At 37.8% G+C, this 22892-nt stretch overlaps 1 protein-coding gene across 3 annotated transcripts in view; it reads left to right on the top strand.

Annotated features, from left to right (window-relative positions):
- Positions 1 to 22892, top strand: part of Rars2 (arginyl-tRNA synthetase 2, mitochondrial) — an 82437-nt gene that overhangs the window by 19893 nt on the left and 39652 nt on the right. For all 3 annotated transcript variants that reach the window (XM_008830845.3, XM_029562386.1, XM_017797564.2), the window contains exons 5-7: positions 3945 to 4042; positions 11385 to 11440; positions 19958 to 20041. In XM_008830845.3, the coding sequence (XP_008829067.1) occupies positions 3945 to 4042; positions 11385 to 11440; positions 19958 to 20041 (238 nt within the window). The remainder of the gene's footprint in view (positions 1 to 3944; positions 4043 to 11384; positions 11441 to 19957; positions 20042 to 22892) is intronic.

Genomic DNA, 22892 nt, shown 5'->3' with positions numbered 1-22892 from the left:
CTCATATTTGGGTCTTCAATTTTGTTCCATTGATCTATGAGTCTATTTTTGTGCCAGTACCGTGTTGTTTTTATGACTATAGCTCTGTAATACAGCTTAAAATCTGGTATAGTAATACCCCCGACATTGCTCTTAGTGCTCAGGGTTGTTTTGGCTATCCGAGGTCTTTTGTGCTTCCATATGAATCTTAGGATGTTTTTTTTCCAATTCTGTGAAAAATGTCATGGGGATTTTGATTGGCATCGCATTGATTTATTTTATGTCTTTGTGTATGTGGGGATGCACATGTGCTGTGGCACAAGTGTGGAGCTCAGAGGACCACTTGCAAGAGTCATTTTTCTCCTACCATGTGGGGCCCAGGGATTGAACTCAGGTTGTCAGGCTTGGCAGCAGCACTTTTGCCTTCTGAGCCATCTCACCAACCCACTTTTTAAAAATTAATTTATTTGTAGTTTATGTGTGTGGGTGTTTCGTCTCTGTGTGTATATATGTGCACCATGTGTGTGCACTGGCTGTGGAGGCCAGAAGAGGGTGTCAGATCCCTGGAACTGGAATTACAGATGGCTGTTAGTCACTATGTAGATGCTGGGAACCAAACCTGGATCCTCTGTAAGAGCAGTCAGTGCTCTTAACCATTAAGCCATCTCTCCAGTCCCCAGCATCCATGTTTTTATTTGCCAAATTTAACTTTCCCTGCTCAACCAAAGGAAAAAGGAAGAGGGGGTGGGGGGAGGGGGGGAGGAAAGAAAGGTGGTTCTAGTCTTTACTTAAATAAAGAAGTTTTGCCTATAGACGGTGAATACATTCAAGCCACATGTAAAGAAAGAATGTACATGTACATAGAAAGAATGAATGATTTTAAGACCATAGACTTGACTGGCAAGTAAGTAGTGATAAATTCCTTAGGAGTCCTACTGACAGCCATAAGGAAATAATCAACAAATAGAAAAGAAAGAGGAGGGGAGGAAGGGAGGACAAAGGGTTCAGAAAAAGATGACAGTGATAGATAAGCAGAAAGCTCCAGCCATTTGGAGTATTCATTAATTTACTTAATTCCAAAACTTAAAACTTTTGAAAGACTTCATTTCTGATTAAAACCTTTTATGCACCAATATTTATATCAGTGAGTATAGCTTACATTTAAACGTACATATTGACAAATATATAAGCTTTTATCATATTTATCTACTGGAATATGAAGGAACTTTGTTAGCTCACTGACATCCTGTAACTAAAAACTTTCATTTTAGGGGCTAGAGAGATGGTTCAGCAGTTAAGAACAATTTTTATAACTGTTACATTGCTCTTTTTTTATTTTTTGAGACAAACTCTTACTGTGTAGCCATGGGTTGCCTGGAACTCACAGAGGTCTGCCTGCTTTTACCTCCCTAGTGGCTTTTAAAGGTAAGAACCATGAACACTTACTGGCTTGCTCCCAGCCTCACATTCAGTTAACTTCTTTTAAAAAATCTTTTATTATTTTTATTTTATGTGTATGAGTGTATTGCATGTATATGTATAAGTGCACTTGTGTGGTGTCAGTGTGTAAGTACCCTCAGAGGTCAGAAGAAGGCATCAGACTTCCCCAGAAGTGGAGTTATGGACAATTGTTAGCCACCATGTGGGTACTAGGAATTGAACCCGGGTTCTCTGTAAGAGCAGCCAGTGCTCTTAACCACTGAGCCATCTCTCCAGCCCCTGGTCAAATCTTTTAAACAGTAGGAATCACTGAAGAATTTAAATCGAACACAGTTGATGAAATATGTGTTTAGAGTCTGTGATAGTAAAACATTTGCTTAGCATGTGGAAGGTCCTGCCTTTCATTTTCAGCACCAAAAAGGAGTGAAAAAAAGAAAAAGAAATGTGTTATGTAAGAAAAGAAGTAGTAACGTAGTGGTGGTGTTTGCAATGGCATGGCTGACAACTGATGAGGTTCTAAATAAGTGTCAAGGAAATACCTGCAGTGATATTTAGGAGATAGCATGTGCAGGACTTGGTTAGTCAGGATCTTACTATATAGACCCGCAGATTTCGTACCCAGGTTCTACCTGCCTTAGCCGTCCTTTTGAGTGCCGAGGGTACAGTTGTGCACTACTTGCCCAACTCATTTAGTGGCTATCTTAACCAATTCTTTGATAATAAAATTCTTACTGTATACTACATTTTCAAAGTAAGGTTAAAAATAATTCTTTTATAACAACAATTTCAAAAAAGGAAAATTTGAAAAGTACATCATTACCAGCACAAAAGTAACATATGAATTTTGTTCATCATTACTATAATTCTGTGTTACAAAATAAAAAGTTAACCCTGGAGCAGACCGCCAGAGAGTGCCGGGTTCTGGCCTCCAACTACCAGAGGGCCTGAGAACCCAGGGACAGCCTGACAGCCCCCAGATCCTGCCTCCATGTGGTGGTCCTTTTAATAAGATGATGCTATACAGCAGTCCCTTCTGCATGAAATAACTACCATCATCATGACTTCGGCTGAGCCTGATCGCTAAACATAGTCACAATTGGGCTTGTTGATGGTTGTGCACATTCATTAAAGGAGTGCCAAGCAAGGTCACTGGACCCTCACCTGAGTATCCAGCCACTCTTCCCAGCCAACTAGTCCAGCCTTGGAAGACAAAAGAAAAATGAGGAAGACCCCAATAGAGGGATGCTTTTGGAAGAAATTTCAGTGGAGACTCATATGCTCATATGAGCATTTAAAAATTACCTGTACTTTTTTCTAGTTCCAGAACTTGTAATGTTAATTACTCTTGCCTTTGCTTCTCCTTCACATCTCCCATTCATGATACAAGGACTTTCTTCTCCCCTTCGAGACAAAAGTTATGTAATTTGGGAGTCTTTTAGATAGACCTCACCCTTCGTCCCTATTCAGCATGGAAGAAGCAGAGCGGTTGGCATCCCTATTCCCTAGTGGCAATTTGGGTAACCCCTTCAGAGGATGGTGTGATAAAAATAAGAGGTAGGAATTGGCTAGGCAGTTAGGGTTTAAAAAACCCCAAAGAAAAGTAGCCAGTTTCTTGGCTAAAATTCAAAATGTCCTTGGGACTCTTAGCAACATACTCTGTTCCAAAGGCAAAAAATGTCAAAAGTATTTTGGAGCTTGTATCTAATCCTTAAAAGATTTTAGGGTTACCTCTTCAGAGGGGTGAATATTGGAAGGGAGGGATTTGGATGGATTTGATGAAAACACCGTATATGCATGTATGAAATTCTCAATGAAGTTTTTGTAAAAATTTTTAAAAAATTAACCTTGAATACGTTACAGAAGTTTCTGTAAGATTTCTGTGCCTTCCATTTTTGTAGCCAATAGGCATTTAATTATATGTTCTGAATTACTAGCTTGTGATTTTTAGTTATCAAAGAAGCAGGAATAGCATGTATAGTAACTAACACATTCACTGGCTTGGGAGAATTTTTGCTATTTAACTTCATAGTATTATGACCTAGGGAAGGTTACTTACTTTTCTTTCCTTGTTTGTAACATTAATACTCATCTCTGAAGCTGTTGGTAGGATTAAGTGAGTTGGTAAATATAAAATGAATGCTCAGCATAGTCCTTAGAACATAGTATTCACTCAATAACTGATTAGATGCTGCTTCTGGCTTTGCTATTTCTATGGAACTTTTGGCAATTATCTAACATCCCAAAAGTTCATTTTCCAGAGCTGTGACATCATTGGTTACTATAGCATGAATGGACTAGATTTACAGGTCCAGGTCAGCCTCATCAATATTATCTCATGTTATAACTGCTCTAACAGGCATTAGCACAAGTGACGTTGGTGCTAGAGCTGGTGCTGCTAACGATGCAGTAAAATTCTCAGTTCCATAATTAGAATGAACAGATTAGCAACATTTAATTTCCAGTATCACATTACAATTTCATTTAATTTTTTGCTGTCACTAAATCCCACTCCTTCTATTTTTTAGACAGTGCTGCAGCAAGTAATTGAAGATGGCTCAGAATATGGGTTAAAAAGTGAGCTTTTCTCTGGCCTTCCCCAGAGGAGGTTTGTGGTTGAATTCAGGTGAGTGTCGACTAGTCTTAGGTGCCTATTAGTCCTGCTTATTGGGTAGGATATGTTACAACTTTGTTGATTAAGTTTTCATTAAATTATATGTGGAAAGTTGAAAACCAGTGAGTCAGTAATTAAACCATGAATAAAATTAGGTATTTTGTATCGCCAGTCCAAAAAAATGTCTAGTCATTATGGTTTTGGCTTTTCTGTGTAGTTTTTTATATAGGATCTCATGTTTCCCAGACTGGCCTTGAACTTGATATATAGCTAAGGATGACGTTAAACTTCTGGATCCTCTTGCTTCCATCTGCTGAGTGCTAGAATTACAAGCATGTGCCACCACACCATGTTTTATGCAGTGCTGGGAGTTCTAACTCAGGGCTTTATGTATGTTAGGAAAGCACTCCATCAGCTGAGCTACATCCCCAACACTCATTATGTTTTTTCTTTTTAAATTAAATATTCAACAATTCTTTTTTAAAATTAATTTATTATTATGTGTGTGTGTGTGTGCGCGCGCACAACTTGTACATGTAGGAGTGCTTGCTGTGGTGCAAATGTGGAGGTCAGACAACCACTGTGTAGAATTGGCTATCTCCTTATGTTGTGGGGATTGAATTCCAGTTTTCTTGGCAAGTTCCTTTACCCACTGAACCATCCTGCTATCTTAGTTTTTTGTTTGAAAAAGTAGTTTTTCAGCTATGGTTTGTGGTATACAACTTTAATCTCAGCACTCCAGTGGCAGAGGCAGATGGATCTCTGTGAGACCGAGGCCAACTTGGTCTATATAGAAAGTTCCAGGTAGCTGGGGCTACAAGAAGACCAGGTCTCAAAAAAGAAAAGAGAATTTTTCACTTGAGTTAACTTAATCGTGTGTGTGTGTGTGTGTGTGTGTGTGTGTGTGTGTGTGTGTGTGTGTGTGTGTTCTCCTGTGTGGAGGTGCATATGTGTGATTCATGTACACGTGAAGACCAGAGGTCAGTCCTCAAGTGTTGTTCCTCAAGTGCCATCTAGCTTGCTTTTTTTCCCATTGTTAATATTAATTTTTTTCTTCCTTTCATATAATACATCTTAATCAAATGCAAATACTTCTTAATCAAATTTAGAACCCCTCTGCCTTCCCTGCCCCTGATAGCCCTCCCCCACCAGATTTCAGGTGTTCTATCTTATATGTTAAAGTCCTGTCAGGTCAAGCATTTCTATCCAGGTGTCCCTCAGTGCAAGTTCATCCACTGGAATCTAGTCAGCCTATCTAGACTCATGCCTTAAAGAATGTCTACTTTCCCTCACCCCACAGTAATCATTTGCCAATAGTTCCTTGACTAAGGATGGGACCTGCTGCCCATTTGCTGGATTTTTGTCTGATTAAGTCGGCATGGGTCTTGTGCATGCTGTCAGCATTACTGCAAGGTCATAGGAATAAGTTTCTAGTGGCCTGAAAGTCTCTATTTCCTTGTGTTCATCCACCAGCCCTGGCTCTTACAATCTTTCCGCCCCCTCTTCACAGTGGTCTCTGAGCTATGGGTGAGAGAGATTTAATATAGGAATCCTGTCCAAAGACATGCGTTCTGCAGTCTCTTACTCTCTAAAACTTAGCCAATTGTGCCTTCAGTGTTCCTCCATAGTCTGTGCTTCAGCTCCTGCCTCCAGGTTCCAGCCCTGAGTTTCTACCTTGGTCTCTCTCAGTGATGAACTGTGACCTGGGAGTTGTAAAATAAAATACACCCCCCCCCAAAAAAAAGGAAAGGAAACCTAGCACAAAGATCTTTAGAAAACATATATAATCCATTGTTTTACATGTAGTCTAGCTTTAATAAAACCTTAAATTTCATAGTATCATATTAAGAATATTTTTGAAAGAGAAATGATTACCTCTATTACACAATTGAAATAAAAAATATATATGTGTATGTTTTGGAAGGGAATCCTAGTCAAAATCTATATATACATAACATTAAATTTTATAGCTTTCTGAGATATTTATCTTATGATTTTAATGAATACTATTGTGAAACGTTTAATATACCCAAAGGTAATTGTTTAACAGGTTTTTAGATGTTGCGAATAATCAAGTTTATAAGGCAGTATGTATTTATCAGGCTTTTTTTTTTTTTCCTGTCTTTTTATTGAGGCAGGGTCTCCCTGTAGCCCCAGCTGTCCTGTAACTTACTATGTAGACCAGGCTGGCCTTGAACTCACAGAGATCCGCCTGCCTCTTTATCCAGCTTTTTAATCCATTAGCAAAATACATTTATAAGCTTGCACATGTGCATTTTAACCTGACATGCTAAAAATGAAAATACTAATAATTCGTGTGCACAATAAAAAAAATGAGAAAGGAAAAAACTGAAGTGACCGCAGTGCTTTAAAAAATTGTCTTGACACAATACATGAAAACAATTATCATAGGCACACATAACAATTATCTGAAGTCTAGGTGTACCAAAGAGTAGAAGAAGGCAGAAAGCTTATATCTCTAGCTCTTTAAGATGTGAAAAAGGTTTAGCTGCCCAAAAGAAAGGGTGATGTGAGGCTGGAGAGATGGCTCAGTGGTTAAGAGCACTGACTGCCCTTGCAGAGGACCCAGGTTCAATTCCCAGCATCCACATGGTGGCTATGAACCATCCTCAACTCCAGTTCCAGGGCAATCTGATGCCCTCTTCTGACCTCCTCAGCATTGCATACACAGTGCACTCTCATACATGCAAGCAGTGCACTCATACACATAAAATTAAAATAATAAATAAAATATTTTTTAAAAAAGAAAGAGTGAAGTTTGCCATGTAGACTTAAGGTAATATCTCTTTCCCCTTTCAAGAGCTGAATAACTGAAGGATGTCATAAATAAAATCTGAGATCCAGGAACCCTATCAATACCTCACAAAGAACACGTGGACAAAGCAAAAGTAACTTGGCAAGGTAGATTTTACTTTTACTGTAAGGGTACTTTTCATGGTCAGTCAAATGCAGTTTAAAAGAATCCACTCCAGGGGAGAAGAGCTTCATTTCTGCAGGCAGGTCCAGGAAGGCACCATAGCCTTTCCTTAAACAAAAGTCTTACAGGGTGTGGTGAGATTAAAAGATTAGAATTCCTTCTAAGCCTAACATTTACCCAGGAGAAAGTTAAGACTCCTGATTTCCTAACATTTCAGTGCCAAAACCTGAGAGAAAGTGCTCACCCAGGAGAGAGTTAGAACTCTCTACATTTCCTAATATTTATATAAATAAAGTACACATCAAAAGGACCAAGAATTTTGTTCCCAATAAAGCAAAAGGATATTTTGATTTTGCATGCTAAATAATAAAAATAAAGAGGAAGGCGAAAAAACCCCAAAGTGGCCATAGTTTTTTAAAAAAATTGTCAACACAAATAAAACATGAATACAACTATTATACACATAATGCAATTGTGTGAAACCTAGGTCCACCAATGAGTGAGAGAAGGCAGAAAGCTTATGTCTCTAGTTCTTTAATATGTTAAAAAAGAAAAATGACTTGGGGCCAAAAAGAAATGGTGAAGTTTGTAGTGTAGATTTAAGGTAATATCTCTTTCTCTTTTTAAGGCTAAGTAACTGAAGAATGTAATAAATAAAACTCATTATCTAAGAACCCTATCAATACCTCACAAAGAACACGTGGACAAAGCAAAAGTAACTTGGCAAGGTAGATTTTACTTTTACTGTAAGGGTACTTTTCATGGTCAGTCAAATGCAGTTTAAAAGAATCCACTCCAGGGGAGAAGAGCTTCATTTCTGCAGGCAGGTCCAGGAAGGCACCATAGCCTTTCCTTAAACAAAAGTCTTACAGGGTGTGGTGAGATTAAAAGATTAGAATTCCTTCTAAGCCTAACATTTACCCAGGAGAAAGTTAAGACTCCTGATTTCCTAACATTTCAGTGCCAAAACCTGAGAGAAAGTGCTCACCCAGGAGAGAGTTAGAACTCTCTACATTTCCTAATATTTATATAAATAAAGTACACATCAAAAGGACCAAGAATTTTGTTCCCAATAAAGCAAAAGGTATATTTACTATCAGCAAGAAACCGCCTGTCTAAATTAAGGTGCTGGCTGAGTAAATTGCTCAGGTTCATAGAGTTCTGATTCTGAAGCTATATATTCAAAGCTGTCATGTAGGTTGTCAGATCTAAGAGCATCATGGACTTGCTGTAATATTTCAGGTTGACTTCTGTTGTGTTTCTTCTCTGCTGAGCCAGACTGTCCTGTTGCATGTAAATCAAATCTGTAGTTGGCAAGGACAGGCTTTCTGTATCTTCCCTTAGATATTCCCAGATGTGAGGTACTTTTCATACAAAACAGAGTGGTGGACACCTCACTTGTAAAATGGGATTATGAAAGGTTAGAAGAATCATTCTGATTGATAGTAATTTATTTGGTGATCTGAATGGACAGCTAATTTTTTTGGTGTCTGTCTTAGTTACTTTCTCATTGCTGTGATAAAATACCCTGACAAAAGCTTTCTAAGGGAAAAAGGGTTTATTGTGGCTCACAGTTCCAGACAGATAGAGCCCATCATGACAGAAGACATGGCAGCAGGCAGGGACAACATGGTGGCAGGAGCAGGAGGAAGTAAGCAAGTTTTAAAACCTCAAGGCCAGTCAAGGAAGTGACTTACTTCCTCCAGCAAGGCTCCACCTTCACAAACAGTGCCACCAGCTGGGGACCAAGTGTTTAAATGCATGAGTCTCGGGGGAGTGTTTCAAACCACAGCAGTCTCTTATCTGGAAAATAAGCCATATCTGTCCTTTCTCACAAGGTTTGGGAAATTACATGAAATGGTTTAATAAAAACAAGATGTCCAAATTGTTAATTCCATCATGGCTATTTTAGTTGCTAAAGGAATTGAATTTGTCTTTTCCATTTCTTTGTAATCCTGTCTCAGTAGGAACATGGTGCCTAAATATGACAGATTGATGATTTCAAGGAACATTTTGTTGGAGTTTAAAAATCCTAGATAGATTCATGTTTTTTCTAGTATTGGAAAAAGCTACAAAGTTCTATGAAAGTTGATTTTTTTTTTAAGGACATGTATAAATACAGTATAGTATTATTCATTGTATTAAACCATATAATTTGATGAGTTTTAGCAATGGTGTATCACAATTATGATACGAAACTATTGCACTCTCCTTTTTTAAAATTTCTTTCTCCCTTTTTTTGTCTTTTATTTATATTTCCTTTTTTCTGCTTTGGATTCAGATTATTACACTCTAAAAGAAGCTTAGATTTACTTTTCCTAATATACTTTCTTTTTTCTAATATAAACATTTCATGCCATTGCATTTTTGCTTTTGCTATATGCACAAGGTACAGTACAAGTGCTCACTGAGTTCACTCTTACTCTCCTAGATATTAGTCGATCACTGTCTTTTGTCCCGTTTCCTAAAACCAGTGTTTCATATATGTTTTCTTGTTTTCTGATTGTTCAAAGGCAAAAGAATAAGTCTGGTCCTTGTTACTCTTTTGGTTAGAAAGAGATGTCTTTCTTTGTTTGTTTGTTTTTTTTTTATTTGTTTTGTTTTATAGAAGGATATTTGCTTTCTTTGTAAATAATGCTTGAATGAACGAATGTGTAGTTTGTTAATTCCATAGTCATGTACACCTGTACATAGGATCAGGCTTTTAAATTGTAATACTCTTTAAAAGGATATAGAACAAGAAATTAAGCTCTCTATTTCACACACACACACACACGTGTGTGTGTGCGCGCACGCCTGCATATACATGCCATAGTGTATGGCAACCAAAAGACAATTTTGTGAGTCATTTCTTACCTTCCACCTCCATTGAGATGGGGTCTGTGTTTAAACTGCTGTGCTACATATTCTAGGCTAGCTAGCTCACAAGTTTCTGGGTGATTCCTTATCTCTACCTCTCATCTGGAATTACAGCTGTGCATCACTGTATCCAGCTTTTTGCCTTTTTTTTTTTTTTAATGTGGGTTCCAGGATCAAATTCAGGTCCAGACTTCTGTGGTTAACATTTCTACACACTGAGCCATCTCTCCTACCCCTCTGAATTACCACTTTTTAACTGGATATGTTCAATTTACTTTATCTTGTTTTACATTGAAAATATAAAATTTTCTGACATACATTAAAACAGGAGAATTAGGAGTATTAAATGAATTAATGCAAATAAAATTTATAAAACTACATGGCAGGGACTAAGTGCTCCAGAAACATCTAATTTGGCTAAACAATTGATTAAAACCTATCAAACATGTATAGTCTGTTGATTGAGACTTCGGAGTGGTGAATCATTTCCAATTATTCTAGGAGACTTTAAACATAAGTATTTTTATTATTGCCATTTGTTTATTTGTATGAGTTTCACTATGTAACTCTGAATGGCCTCAAACTAACAACAATCCTTATTCCTCAGACTCTTAAATACTGATATCATAGGTGTATGCCACCATACCTGGCTTACCTAAATATGTTTACAATTTCCAATTTAATTTCAGTTACAATAAGTATTGTATTGGCATATATTGTATTGGCATATATTGTATTGGCATATATTACTCATGAACTGAATTTCTAGGAGTTCTTAAATACTTAAAACACTAGTTTGACAGTTAAGAGCACTTGCTACTTTTTCAGAGGACCCGGGTTCATTTCTTAGCACCTATATCAGTTGGTCCACACCACCTGTAACTCCAATTACAGGAGTTCTAACACCCTTTTCTAACCATCACAGACACAGGCATGCATGGGTATACGCACATACATGCAGGAACACACACACATACGAAAAAATAAAAATAAGTCTTTTTTTAAGAATGTATCTTATGAAATGTGCACTAAACTTAATTCCCAAAAATCTATGTTATTTTTTAACTAAACAGTAGCTCTGAATTTCTTCATCCTTTAAAAAATTTCATTTACTTATTTTGTGTGTGTTCATGTGTGCTCATGTGTGCCCACACATGTGAATGTCACAGGACAACTTGCTAAAGTGGGATCTCACTTTCCACCTTGTGGGGATCTAGGGATTGAACTCAGGTTGTCAGGCTTGGCAACAAGCACCTTTACCTTTGGAGCCGTCTCTCCAGCACTCTTCATCTTTTTAGTCCTTCAAAATACTTTGCTTCATAAATGTGTATTGTATTGCTTCATGAATCACAAGATCAATGATTGTTGATCAATAATAAGATGATTATTTCTGAGTGCTAATTTATCTTTACTATAAATTTCTAATTTCTAACTTATCCTTGCCCCAAATTGCCAAAGCCCCTATTCCTTAATTATGTCAACCTATGGAGGCATGATCTAGTTTATTCTCAAAGCTTTTGTTATTAGAATAAGAAAATATTCTTGCAATTTTTGCAGTTCTCCTAATGTTGCCAAAAAATTTCATGTTGGACATTTGCGCTCCACCATCATCGGTAAGTGTTTACTTTGACAGGGAATATTAAACATGGCTTTGGGGAAGTATATGATAATGCAGTGTAATGGTTCATTATTTAAATGAAAAGGCAAGAAAAAAATCTCCACCCCAATGTAAATCGATAAGAGCTTAATGCTAAGTAATAAAATTAGAAAATTATTTACAGATTAAAAAACAAAATTCATTTCAGATGGAAAAGATTAACTCAGAAATCAATTTTAACTTGTATATGTATTGTGATTTTAACTAAAAATTTATGCATATAGAAAATCGAAAAAGGCAAAAATAAAAATTAATCATGAAGAGGTTCTGTGAGGATGGCAGTAATCGTCCAGATTTTTGTGGTCCACATGCTATTTTTTGCTTTAGAAAATAAATTTGGAACCTGGTGTGGTGGCATATACATTTTGGCCCAGCATTTGGGAGTCAGAGGCAGGTGGACTCTGTGAAATCAAGGCCAGCCTGATCTGTATAGCAAGTTCCACGTCAGCTGGGGCTACAGGGAGACCCTGTCTCAAACAAACAAACAAAAATTTAATTTTTTAATTTGTTTTTACTTTATTTTTTTAATATGTGTTTTTTCTGCATGTATTAAGTGTACCCATGCATGCAATACAGAAGCCAGAGGAGGCATCAGATCTTCTAGAAATGGAGTTAGAGACCATGGAGTTAGCCACCATGAGGGTTCTGGGAACCCAACCCAGGTCCTCTGCCAGTGTCTTAACTGCTGAGCTGTTTCTCCAGTCCCCGCATCCCCCTCCCCGTTTTTTTTTTTTTTTCAATCTCAGCATTTAACTGTAATCTTTCAATACTGGAAACTAAAATAAGACTATTCCAATAGACTACTATGGTACTTCATAACTATAATGCTTCAGTGTATGATATACCACTAATTTCCATTTATTTGAGACATTTTTTGTAGTAATCCATTTTAGAGCTCAAATTAGAATTATACAATGTTAGAATTGGAGATTATTTAATCTAATGTGTACTCCAGTGTAGAAATCTGAAATGTGTGCAGAATAGAAAATCATTTAATCTCTACTTCAATATATTTAAGACTTGGAAAAATTTAGTGGCTGATTATTATTGAAACAGGATCAGTTTTCATTATTAAAAGTTCTTGAGCAATATTCTAAGGGAGGTAGTAATAGGACTTGACCAAAAAAAGTATAAGAAATATATTTTATAACAAAAGCTACATTAAGTCAAAAGTATAAGAGTAAATGGATGGGTAGGACATGATTTTTGACAATAGTTGTTAAGAAGAAATACTTTGATCAGGAAGAAAGAATATTTATTGAAATTTAGCATGGTAAGTGTTTGCATATGTTACCTCATTGGTCTGTACATTCTCGAATCTGGAGAATGATCTAAGTAGCCATAATTTCAGTTTTGAGTAATTGAGTCTATTAAATATATAGCAAGCCAAAATAAAAGAATAAATAGCAAGACAAAAGAGGGGGGTTAGAAGAGACAGAGGAAAAAGTATAGGAAAACACCATCAAATTGGTTGCTCAAAATATCTACAGAAGTCAACTGGAGGAGCCCCTTTAAGGCAGCCAGCTAAAGTAATAGAGACATTTGGGCAGAGCAGACTGTCCCCACTGGTGAGGCAAGTGAAAGAAGAAATAGCAGGAGAAAGATAACAGCATTACACATCCAGCAGAAACCAACTGGCCTTTAAGGCAGCCAGCTAAAGTTCCCACTCAAGAGTTGGGGACAAAGCAGAGGATCCCCTCGGGTAGGCTTCCATATAAATCTACAAACAGCAGGTGATGGAGTAACATCAATATCCTGCAGAAACCAACTGGGGAAGTTGAGGTGGCAGCCAGAGTTCCCAGTTGAACTTTCTCTCCATGGCTGAACTTCCAGCTTCTCTTTCCACTGCAGGCACCTTCATGTCATGGGAAAAACACCATAACTTCTGTTGGAAATGGTTCACCTTTAGCTATTCTCAGGGGCACAGTGTTTTCATTCTTGGGCAGTGTTGCTGTTCTCTTCCCTTCTGTCACAGAGTTAGTAAGGCCAACCCATACCCAGACCAGGGGTCTTGAGGAACATTTGACATAGACATACTTGGGTCTGAAGGGTGTTGAGTTGGGGGGGGGGGGTATCCCGTTTCCAGAGACAACTTCTCTGTGAGCTCAAACAGCACATGACAATTTACCAATATCATCTACATTCTGCCCATTAAAGTCTCAGCAGCCCTGTTTGTGAGTACTGTTAACTCTAATTTATGATGAAGAAATTCAGACACAAGAAATAACTTTCCCAAAATCAAATGAATAGTAAATATTGCATTCTAATTCCCAAAGCCTTAGTACAGATATTCAGTTGGAGTTGTGAGATAACAATGTGCTAAGAAAAATAGATACACTGAATAGTGCTGAAGAAGGTAGTTCTTATTGTTGGGATTATATAGATCTGGAAGGCATAGAAATGGGGATGCTGGCAAAGAACTAAGATGCTGTGATTTAAATTAGGTTTATTTATTTATTTATCTTTATTTGCTGTTTTGAGACAAAGTCTCAGACTCTTGCCCAACTACTATGTTACATAGAACTACTATGTAGCCCATACTAGGCTCGAACTTATAGCAGTCCTCTTGACTCAGCCTCCTAGGTGCTAGGATTACAGGCAGGTGTCACATACCCAGTAAGCCACTGTACTTAAATCAAGGAAAGATTTATTATAAGACATTGTATAATTTACAAAGTTTTCTGGAGGGTGGAAGAAATTTTGAATTGAACTAACATAAAGGATTCTTGAAAATATACCACAGAATTTGTTTCTAAAGGGAACTCCTGCCTCCTGTCATTGCTTCTCCTGCTCTAGGGCTGTACTACTATTGCCACTGTCTAGAAGCCACTATTCATACCATGTCTTCTATAATCCATACAGGCAGAAGAGGTCACCCTATAGCCTGTATTTCAGATTCCTTTGGAAATCATAACAGGATACTAGGGTCTCTTTTTGTAGTGCCACTGAAGAGGGGGAAGAAAAACCAGACAGCCCCTCCAAAGTCTCATAGCTGCTTATCAGAAAAGAAGAGAAGTTAGTCCTTTTCCAAATCTCATGCAAAGTATACCTGACTGTTCAAACCTAGAAAATTTCTGGAACCCTAAAAGAGAAGTGGAAAATTTTAAGTTTCCAGCCTTTCAGTATATGAAGGCAGGCAGAAGAGTAAAACAGACATTGACCACCAAACCAGCATCAACAAGTGTGAAAGTGAAGACTGTGGAGCAATATGTGCACTTAGGGACCAGACTTGTGGAGGACACACTAGTGACTGAAAGGAGATGTGTGAGCTAGTTAGAAAACAGAAGGGGCTCGGACCTCCTCCATTGGGGTAGCTGCTCGGAGCTCAGCAGACTGCCAGGGAGTGCTTGGTTCGGGCCTCCCTCTGGCCTCCAACTACCAGAGGGCCAGAGAACCCAGGGGACAGCCTGACAGCCCCAGGATCTTGCCTCGCCATGGTGGCGAGCTTCCCCTAATTGCGCCATACCATCCCCCTACCTGGGATTTTGTGAGGCCCATCCCAAGACCCCAGGGCAGATCTGGCTTTGGTAGGCTAAGACTGGGAGCTCAGCAGACCACCAGGGAGTACCGAGTTCTGGCACCCCTCTGGCCTCCCTCTGGCATAGGGTTGACAACACACTGGACTGCATGAGAGAACCTAGATCCTGACTCCATGTCGTGAAGGAAGCCTGAGTGTACCTGCCTCGAACCTGAATTGGGCTTCTGTGGGTACCAGCGAATACCTCATCTGAAGCCATCAGTTCCCTCCAAAATAAACTTGAAAGAACCTGAACCGTGTACCAACAGCTTTACATAACCAATAAATGATCAAGGCACCACAATAATACAAACAGAAGCATACTTCAACTTACTTCTCATATCGGAATCATAAACAACAAAAGATATTCACATGCCAAAACCACAACGAAAGTGAAAGAATGATAAAATGGAAAGCCAAAGCACTATATCCCCAGCAAAGCCCACCAATCCTGTAGAAGAGTTCTACAAGGAGAACCCCCTAGAGACAACCCAGGACGCTGAATTTAAAAGAACAATCATAAACATGACCAAGGGATTCAACAAATTTAAAGAACACACGAACAAAGAGCTAAAAGAAGATAGGGATAAACTTCTGAATGAATTCACAAAAGAGATAGAAAGATTGAAGAAAACTCAGGCAGAAATGAAGAAGAAAGTGGAAAACTCAGTAAGTCAACTTGCAACAACAGGGGAAAGCCTCACCTCTAGAATGAATGAAACGGAAAACAGGATATCAACACTGGAGGATAACGTTGAAGAATTAGACCACTCTAGCAAAAAGTATGGAAAATATAAAAAAACACAGAAATGGAATATGCAAGAGACATGGGATACCATGAAAAGACCAAATCTACAGATCATAGGAATAGAGGAAGAAGAATTTCAGGTTAATGCTGTTGACCAGATCTTAAACAGGATTATAGAAGAGAATTTCCCAAAATTAAAGAAAGACATCCCCATACAAATACAGGAAGCACAAGGAACACCAAATAGGATCAGAAAAGAAACTCTCCACGACATATCACAGTAAAGACACTAAATTTACAGAACAAAGAATACTAAAAGCAGCAAAAGAAAAACAACAAGTCATGTACAAAGGAAAGCCCATCAGAATTACAGCTGACTTATCAATACAAACTGTGAACGCCAGAAGAGCCTGGACCAAGGTATTTCCAGTTCTACATGACAATAGATGCCAGCCCAGAATAGTATACCCAGCAAAAATGTCTATTATAGTTGAGCGGGAAAGAAAAATCTTCCATGACATGAATAGCCTGAAAGAATACATGTCCACAAAACCAGCCCTTCAAAGAATACTTGAAGCAATACAGAGAGCAGAGAGAGAAACAGCTATACCTTGGGGCAACAAAAGAAAATAAAGATATGATCTAGGAAACGCAAAATTACACAGGGAACACAAACAGCAATCAAAATGACAGCAACCAATACACACCTTTCAATAATAACCTTAAATATCAATGAACTGAACTCCCCTGTCAAAAGGCACAGACTAAGCAAATGAATTAAGAAATAAAATCCATCTCTTTGCTGTCTGCAAGAAACATCTTCAAGGACAAGCAGGGGTTGCAATTCTAATATCTGACAAAATAGACTTCAAAGTAAAACTAATCAGAAGAGATAAGGAGGGTCACTTCATTTTGATCAAGGGAACAATTTACCAAGAAGACTTTATAATCCTTAACATACATGCACCAAACTATGGTGCACCCAAATTCATAAAAAAAAAACCACTACAGGACTTTAAGATGCAGATTAACCCCAACTCAGTAATAATAGGGGACTTCAATACCCCACTGTCTCCATTAGACTGATCAACACTTTCAGTACAGTGGCAGTTTATAAAATCAATCTACAAAAATTAGTAGCCTTCCTATATACCAATAACAAGCAATTGGAGAAAATACAGGGAAATGTTCCCATTCACAATTGCTGCAAAAAAATTAAAATATGTTGGAATAAATCTGACCAAAGACACCAAAGATTTCTACAATGAAAATTTTAAATCATTAAAGAGATTGAGGAAAACACCAGGAGATGGAAGGACCTCCCATGTTCATGGATTGGAAGAATTAATATTGTTAAAATGACCCTCCTACCAAAATCAAAACATAGATTCAGTGCAATCCCAATCAAAATCCCTATGACATACTTCACAGAATTAGAAAAATGCATCCTTAAATTCATATGGAGGAACAAAAGACCCCGGATAGCCAAAGCAACCATGACCACAAAGAGCGATGCTGGGGGGATTACTATACCAGATCTCAAAGTATACTACAGAGCCACAGTCATAAAAACAGCATGGTACTGGTGCAAAAACAGACACATAGATCAATGGAACATCAGTGAAGATCCAAACATGCAATTTCAGCCAACTGATATTTGACAAAGGTGCCAAGAATACACAATGGAGGAAAGAGAGAATCTTCAACAAATGGTGCTAACAAAACCAGATCTCCACCTGTAGAAGAATGAAACTAGATCCTTATCTTTCACCTTGCACAAAAGTTAATTCCAAATGGATTAAAGACCTCAATGTGAAACTGGAAACCCCGAAACTATTAGAAGAAAATATTAGGAGTAACTTACAAGATATAGGTATAGGAAAGGGTTTTCTAAATCAGACAGAAGTTGCTCAGGAATTAAGGTCAGCAATCAAGAAGTGGGACCTCATTAAACTAAAAAGCTTCTGTACAGCAAAAGAAACAATCAAAAGAGTGAAGAGAAAACCCACAGAATGGGAAAAAGAAGTATTCACCAGTGACAATCTGACAGAAGTTTAACATCCAGAATATATAAAGAACTCAAACAAAGAAGCAAGAAACCAAGTGACCCAATTAAAAGATGGGCTAATGATCTAAACAGAGTTCTCAAAGGAAGAAATAAAGATGGCTAAGAAACATCACAAAAAGTGTTCAACATCATTAGTAATTAGAGAAATGCAAATTAAAACCTCCCTATGGTATCACCCAAATCAGACTGGCTATGATAAAGAGAACAAACAATACCAAATGCTGGTGAGGATGTGGAGAAAGGGGAACTCTCATTCACTGCTGGTGAAATTGCAAACTCGTGCAGCCTCTATGGAAAACAGTTTTAAGAACTCTTAAAAAACTAAAAATGAACCTACCATATGACCTGCTTATACCACTCCTTGGCATATACCCAAAGGACTCATCCTATTGTAGAGACACTTGTACAATCATGTTTGTTGCTTTTCACAATAGCTAAGAGATGGAAGCAATCTAAGTGTCCCTCAACTGACAAGTGGCTAACAAAAATGTGTATTTACACAATGGAGTTCTGTTCAGCAGTAAAGAAAGGTGAAATAATGAAATTTGGAGGTAAATGGATGGATCTAGAAACTGTTATACTAAGTGAAGTAACACAGACTCAGAAAAATAAACGACGTATATTCTCTCTCATATGTGGCTCCTAGCACCAAATCCTTTTAAATTCCAGGTCCTTTTAAGATCATGATATATACCAGTTCCTTCTGCATGAAATAACCACTATCTTCATGACTTCAGCTTAGCCTGCTCTCTAAACATAATCACAATTGGGCCTGTTGATGGTTGTGCTCATTCATTAAAGGAGTGCCAAGCAAGGTCACTGGACCCTCACCTGAGTATCCAGCCACTCTTCCCAGCCAACTAGTCCAGCCTTGGAAGACAAAGGAAAAATGAGGAAGAACCCAATAGAGGGATGCTTTTGGAAGCCCTGTCAAGAAACTCAGTGGACTCTCATGAACATTTGAAACTTGCCCTGTTCTGACTTTTTTTCTAGTTCCCTGTCTAGAACTTGTAATGCTAATTACTCTTGCCTTTGCTTCTCCTTCACATCTCCCATTCATGATTCAAGGACTTTCTTCTCCCCTTTGAGACAAAAGTTACACAATTTGGGAGTCTTTTAGATAGACCCACTGAAAGGGTACTCCAATTGCCTCACCCTGTTTTCCTGTTCAGCATGGGAGAAGCCAGAGTGGTCAGCATCCCTATTCCCTATTGGCAGTTTGGGTGACCTCCTCAGGGGATAGAGTGACAAGAATAGGAGGTAGGAATTGGCTAGGCAGTTAAGGTAAAAAGACCCCAAAGAAATGTAGCCAGTTTCTTAGCTAAAAGTCAAAATGTCCTTGGACCTGTTAGCAACATACCCTGTTCCAAGGCCAAAAATGTTGAAAGTATTTGGGAGCTTGTACCTAATCCTTAAAAGATTTTATGTTACCTCTTCAGTGGGGGTAATGTTGGAGGGGAGGGAGTGGTCATATATTTGATCAAAACACTTTATATGCATGTATGAAATTCTTAATAAAGTTTTTATAAAAAGAAAAGTATATGGCTGAGATATTTAGGGCACAGCTAAATTGCATAATTCTTTAAAACTTTATTTTTAATTATGTATATATTTGCATGTCTATGTGAAGGTATATGCAAATGAGTGCCAGTGCCCACAGAGGCCAGAAGAGGGCCAGATCTAATGATCTTTTGGTGCTGGATTTACAGGTGGTTGTAAACTTCCTGATGTGGGTGCTTAGAACTGAATTCAGGTTCTCTGGAAAAGCAACCAATAATGTTAAAACACTGAGCCATCTCTCGAGCCACCAAAAGTATATATTTCCTAATCACTAAGATTCTGTTATTTTCTGTCCTTGGAATTATCTAAGAATAGTAATTATTCAAGCATGTATTTCCAACTCCCATTAGAAAAGCTGATTAAAATTCTCTTATAAAAATTATAGGAGCCTTTGGAATGAAAAATGAAGAAGTGATTCTTTACTCAGTTTCCACATGCAAATAAATGCAATAGTGAGTGTTGTAGTAGAAAAGATTGAGTTGGTAAATTTTATTAAAAGGGTTTTCTGTTATAACTTGAGAATAGAGATACAGAGTTCTAAAGCCAAGGTAGATAACAAAAATATTTTATTTATTGCTAGGAAATTTTATAGCAAATCTCAAAGAAGCTTTAGGCCATCAAGTAACAAGAATAAATTACATTGGAGATTGGGGCATGCAGTTTGGTAAGTATGTTTGACATGTTTTTAATATCATTATATGGCTTGATTTATTTATTGAATTTATTTAACTTTTTGGTCTTTTTGAGACAGGGCCTCTCTCTAACCCCAGCTGGCCTGGAACTTGCTATGTAGACCAGTCCTATGTCTCACAGAGGTCCACCTGCCTTGGACTCCTAAGTGCTGTTCTGTTACTAAAGGCATGCACTGCCAAATGAGACTTTGCTTTTTTTAAATTCTCACCACACAAATTCACATACCCAGAGTAAGACCTAATACATATTTATAACACACACAAAATATGATCCTTTATGACTTTAATGAAGAATAGTAGTGTAACTTTAATTGGTAACATTTAGAAGTGAGTGTACAGAGAAGTCTTCCTGTATACACCCTTCTTGACCACAGCCCCGTCATTTTTAAATCTGATAAGGTCTGCCCTCCGTGGGTCATCCAACATGAAAAGAAATCTGTTGTAATACCATGAACGAGTGGGCCAAAGGGAAAATGAAGTGTGATAACTTTGGCTTCTCCTTGAACTCTGCAGTAGCAGTATGCTGAGGTCAAAGGAAAAGAATGAGAGAAAAAGTGAGACCCAGGGGGCTGGAGAGATGGCTCAGCGGTTAAGAGCACTGACTGCTCTTGCAGAGGACCCGGGTTCAATTCCCAGCACCCACATGGCAGCTAACAAACCTCTGTAACTCCCGTTCCCAGGGATCTGATGCCATCTTCTAACCTCTATGAGCATTACATAACACCTACCCACATGCAGGCATAACACTCAATACAGATAAAACAATAATAAGTAATAAATAAAAAATAATTTTTAAAAAAGTGGGACCCAAACAGTTGCATGCATTATCTCTAAAGTCATGAATTTATTCAGAGACCTTGTGGCTCCTATCACCCTTTTAAGTGTGAAGAGAACAAGACAGTCAAAATAGTGAAGGCCTGGTTGCATGTGGAATACAAGCTTGTAATGTTTTTAAGATCCAGCCATAGGGCCATGTCTGTAAAGCTTTCTCTGGCACAAAGACATGGCCTTCTTGTATCACTAGACTCTAGAAGCCAGCTCTCCTCAAATAGGATTTTGTTAGAGCAATCTTTCAGTGTCCTTCCTTCTCCTACTAGGTATTAGTTCCTTGGACACAGACTATATCCTAATCCTTTTTGTATCAACAATGTGGCACATAAGAGACACTCATTGTTAAAGGAATCTGCCTTAGAGAATGCTTTACAATACAATCCAAAAGAAAAGCTAAGTGATATCATAAGGCTTCTCTGAAAGTATACTTAGTATTACCTTATTTAATAAAAATGCTTTATTTAGTAAAAATGTCGAAAAGGGTAGAACTTAAACTTGTTAACAGTTCTGTTTACAATAGGGGAAACATCATATCCTCCATTTTGAAAATTCATTATCAGTTCACAACCCTTGGTAGTCAAAGGTTTGAGTTCTGAGCACAACAGGCAGACTTAATAGATAGTATTTGCTTTTTATTAGTTTGACTTAGACATTTTACAGGCATTAGCAAATATGTGATTATGGAATTCATTACATTTTATCTGCAGGACTTTATTATAGTAGTTTTTCTCTCAGGACTACTGTAATTGATGATCTGTCAACATTTCCATTGGAGCCATCATTGTAGAAGGATTAAAATTTTGCTGTTCCAACTACCTCATTTCAAAGTTGGCAGGTGATTCCTACACAAAGAATTAATTTTTGAACATGTATTAAATAGAACAGGCTTAACTTTTCCCATCTGTTTTGTTTTTGTTTTTTTTAGTACATGATGGACATGTTTCCATATCCTGCTCCCAAGACTGAATCTTAATCACATATTTTTTGCTTTAAAGTGAGCAGAATTGGTCTAAGAGATGACTCAGCAGCTAAGAGCACTGATTGCTCTTGTTGAGAACTCAGCTTTGGTTCCCAACACACAGGCAACTAATAACCTCCTGTAACTCTAATTCCAGGGGATCTGATGCCATCTTCTGGCCTCTGGGCATTGCATGACACAAGTGTATTACATACATTCAGGCAAAATACTCCTACACCTAAAAATAAAAACATAAGTAAAATAAACAATTTAAAGGGAACAGAGCTTTCATTGTCCTTCTCTCTGCTATGTAAGATTCAGACCACTGTATAGCTCTGTGTTCAATAGTATTCTATTCTGCTGAGTCTCATAAAGAAATCTGAATGCTGGGGCTAGAGAGATGGCTCAGTGGTTAAGAAGACTTGCTGCTCTAGAGGGCCTGGGTTGGGTTCCCATCATCCACATGGGAGCTCATAAATGTGACTCCAGTTCCAACGGATCTGATTCCTTTCTCTGGACTTCACAGGCACCAAACTTGCACATGCTGTACATGTACGTGCAGACAAATACTCATGCACATTAAAAATAAATAGATCCTTTTGAAATCAAGAGAAAAAAGAGCAACAACAAGATCTTTTAGATACGAAGCTTAATAATGGACATAGTGGCATAAACGTTAGTTTTCTAAATAACAAAGCACTTGGGTGGACTATATACATCCTCTCAAACTAAAATTATGATAATCTTCTTAAGAATGTAAATATTCGCAATCCTCACAAGTTTACAAACCTTATTTAACATTTTTGTGAAAGTTAAAATTGACACTATACCTGAACTCAAACTTTTTATCAGAGACTGATAAACTAAACATACCTGAATAAGAGAAATTTGACAATGGCTACTATGTTCGTTTTTTCATTGTTGGGACCAAGTGCCTGACAAAAGCAACTTACGAAAGGGAAGGTTTATTTTAGCTCACAACTTGAGAAGGGATACAGTCTATCCTATGGGGGGAAGATGTAGAGACAGTAGAA

The sequence above is a fragment of the Nannospalax galili genome, unplaced genomic scaffold (genome assembly GCF_000622305.1).
Source record: "Nannospalax galili isolate Female #2095 unplaced genomic scaffold, S.galili_v1.0 scaffold1395, whole genome shotgun sequence".
Classification (NCBI taxonomy): domain Eukaryota; kingdom Metazoa; phylum Chordata; class Mammalia; order Rodentia; family Spalacidae; genus Nannospalax; species Nannospalax galili.
This window is presented reverse-complemented; position numbering and strand designations above follow the sequence as displayed.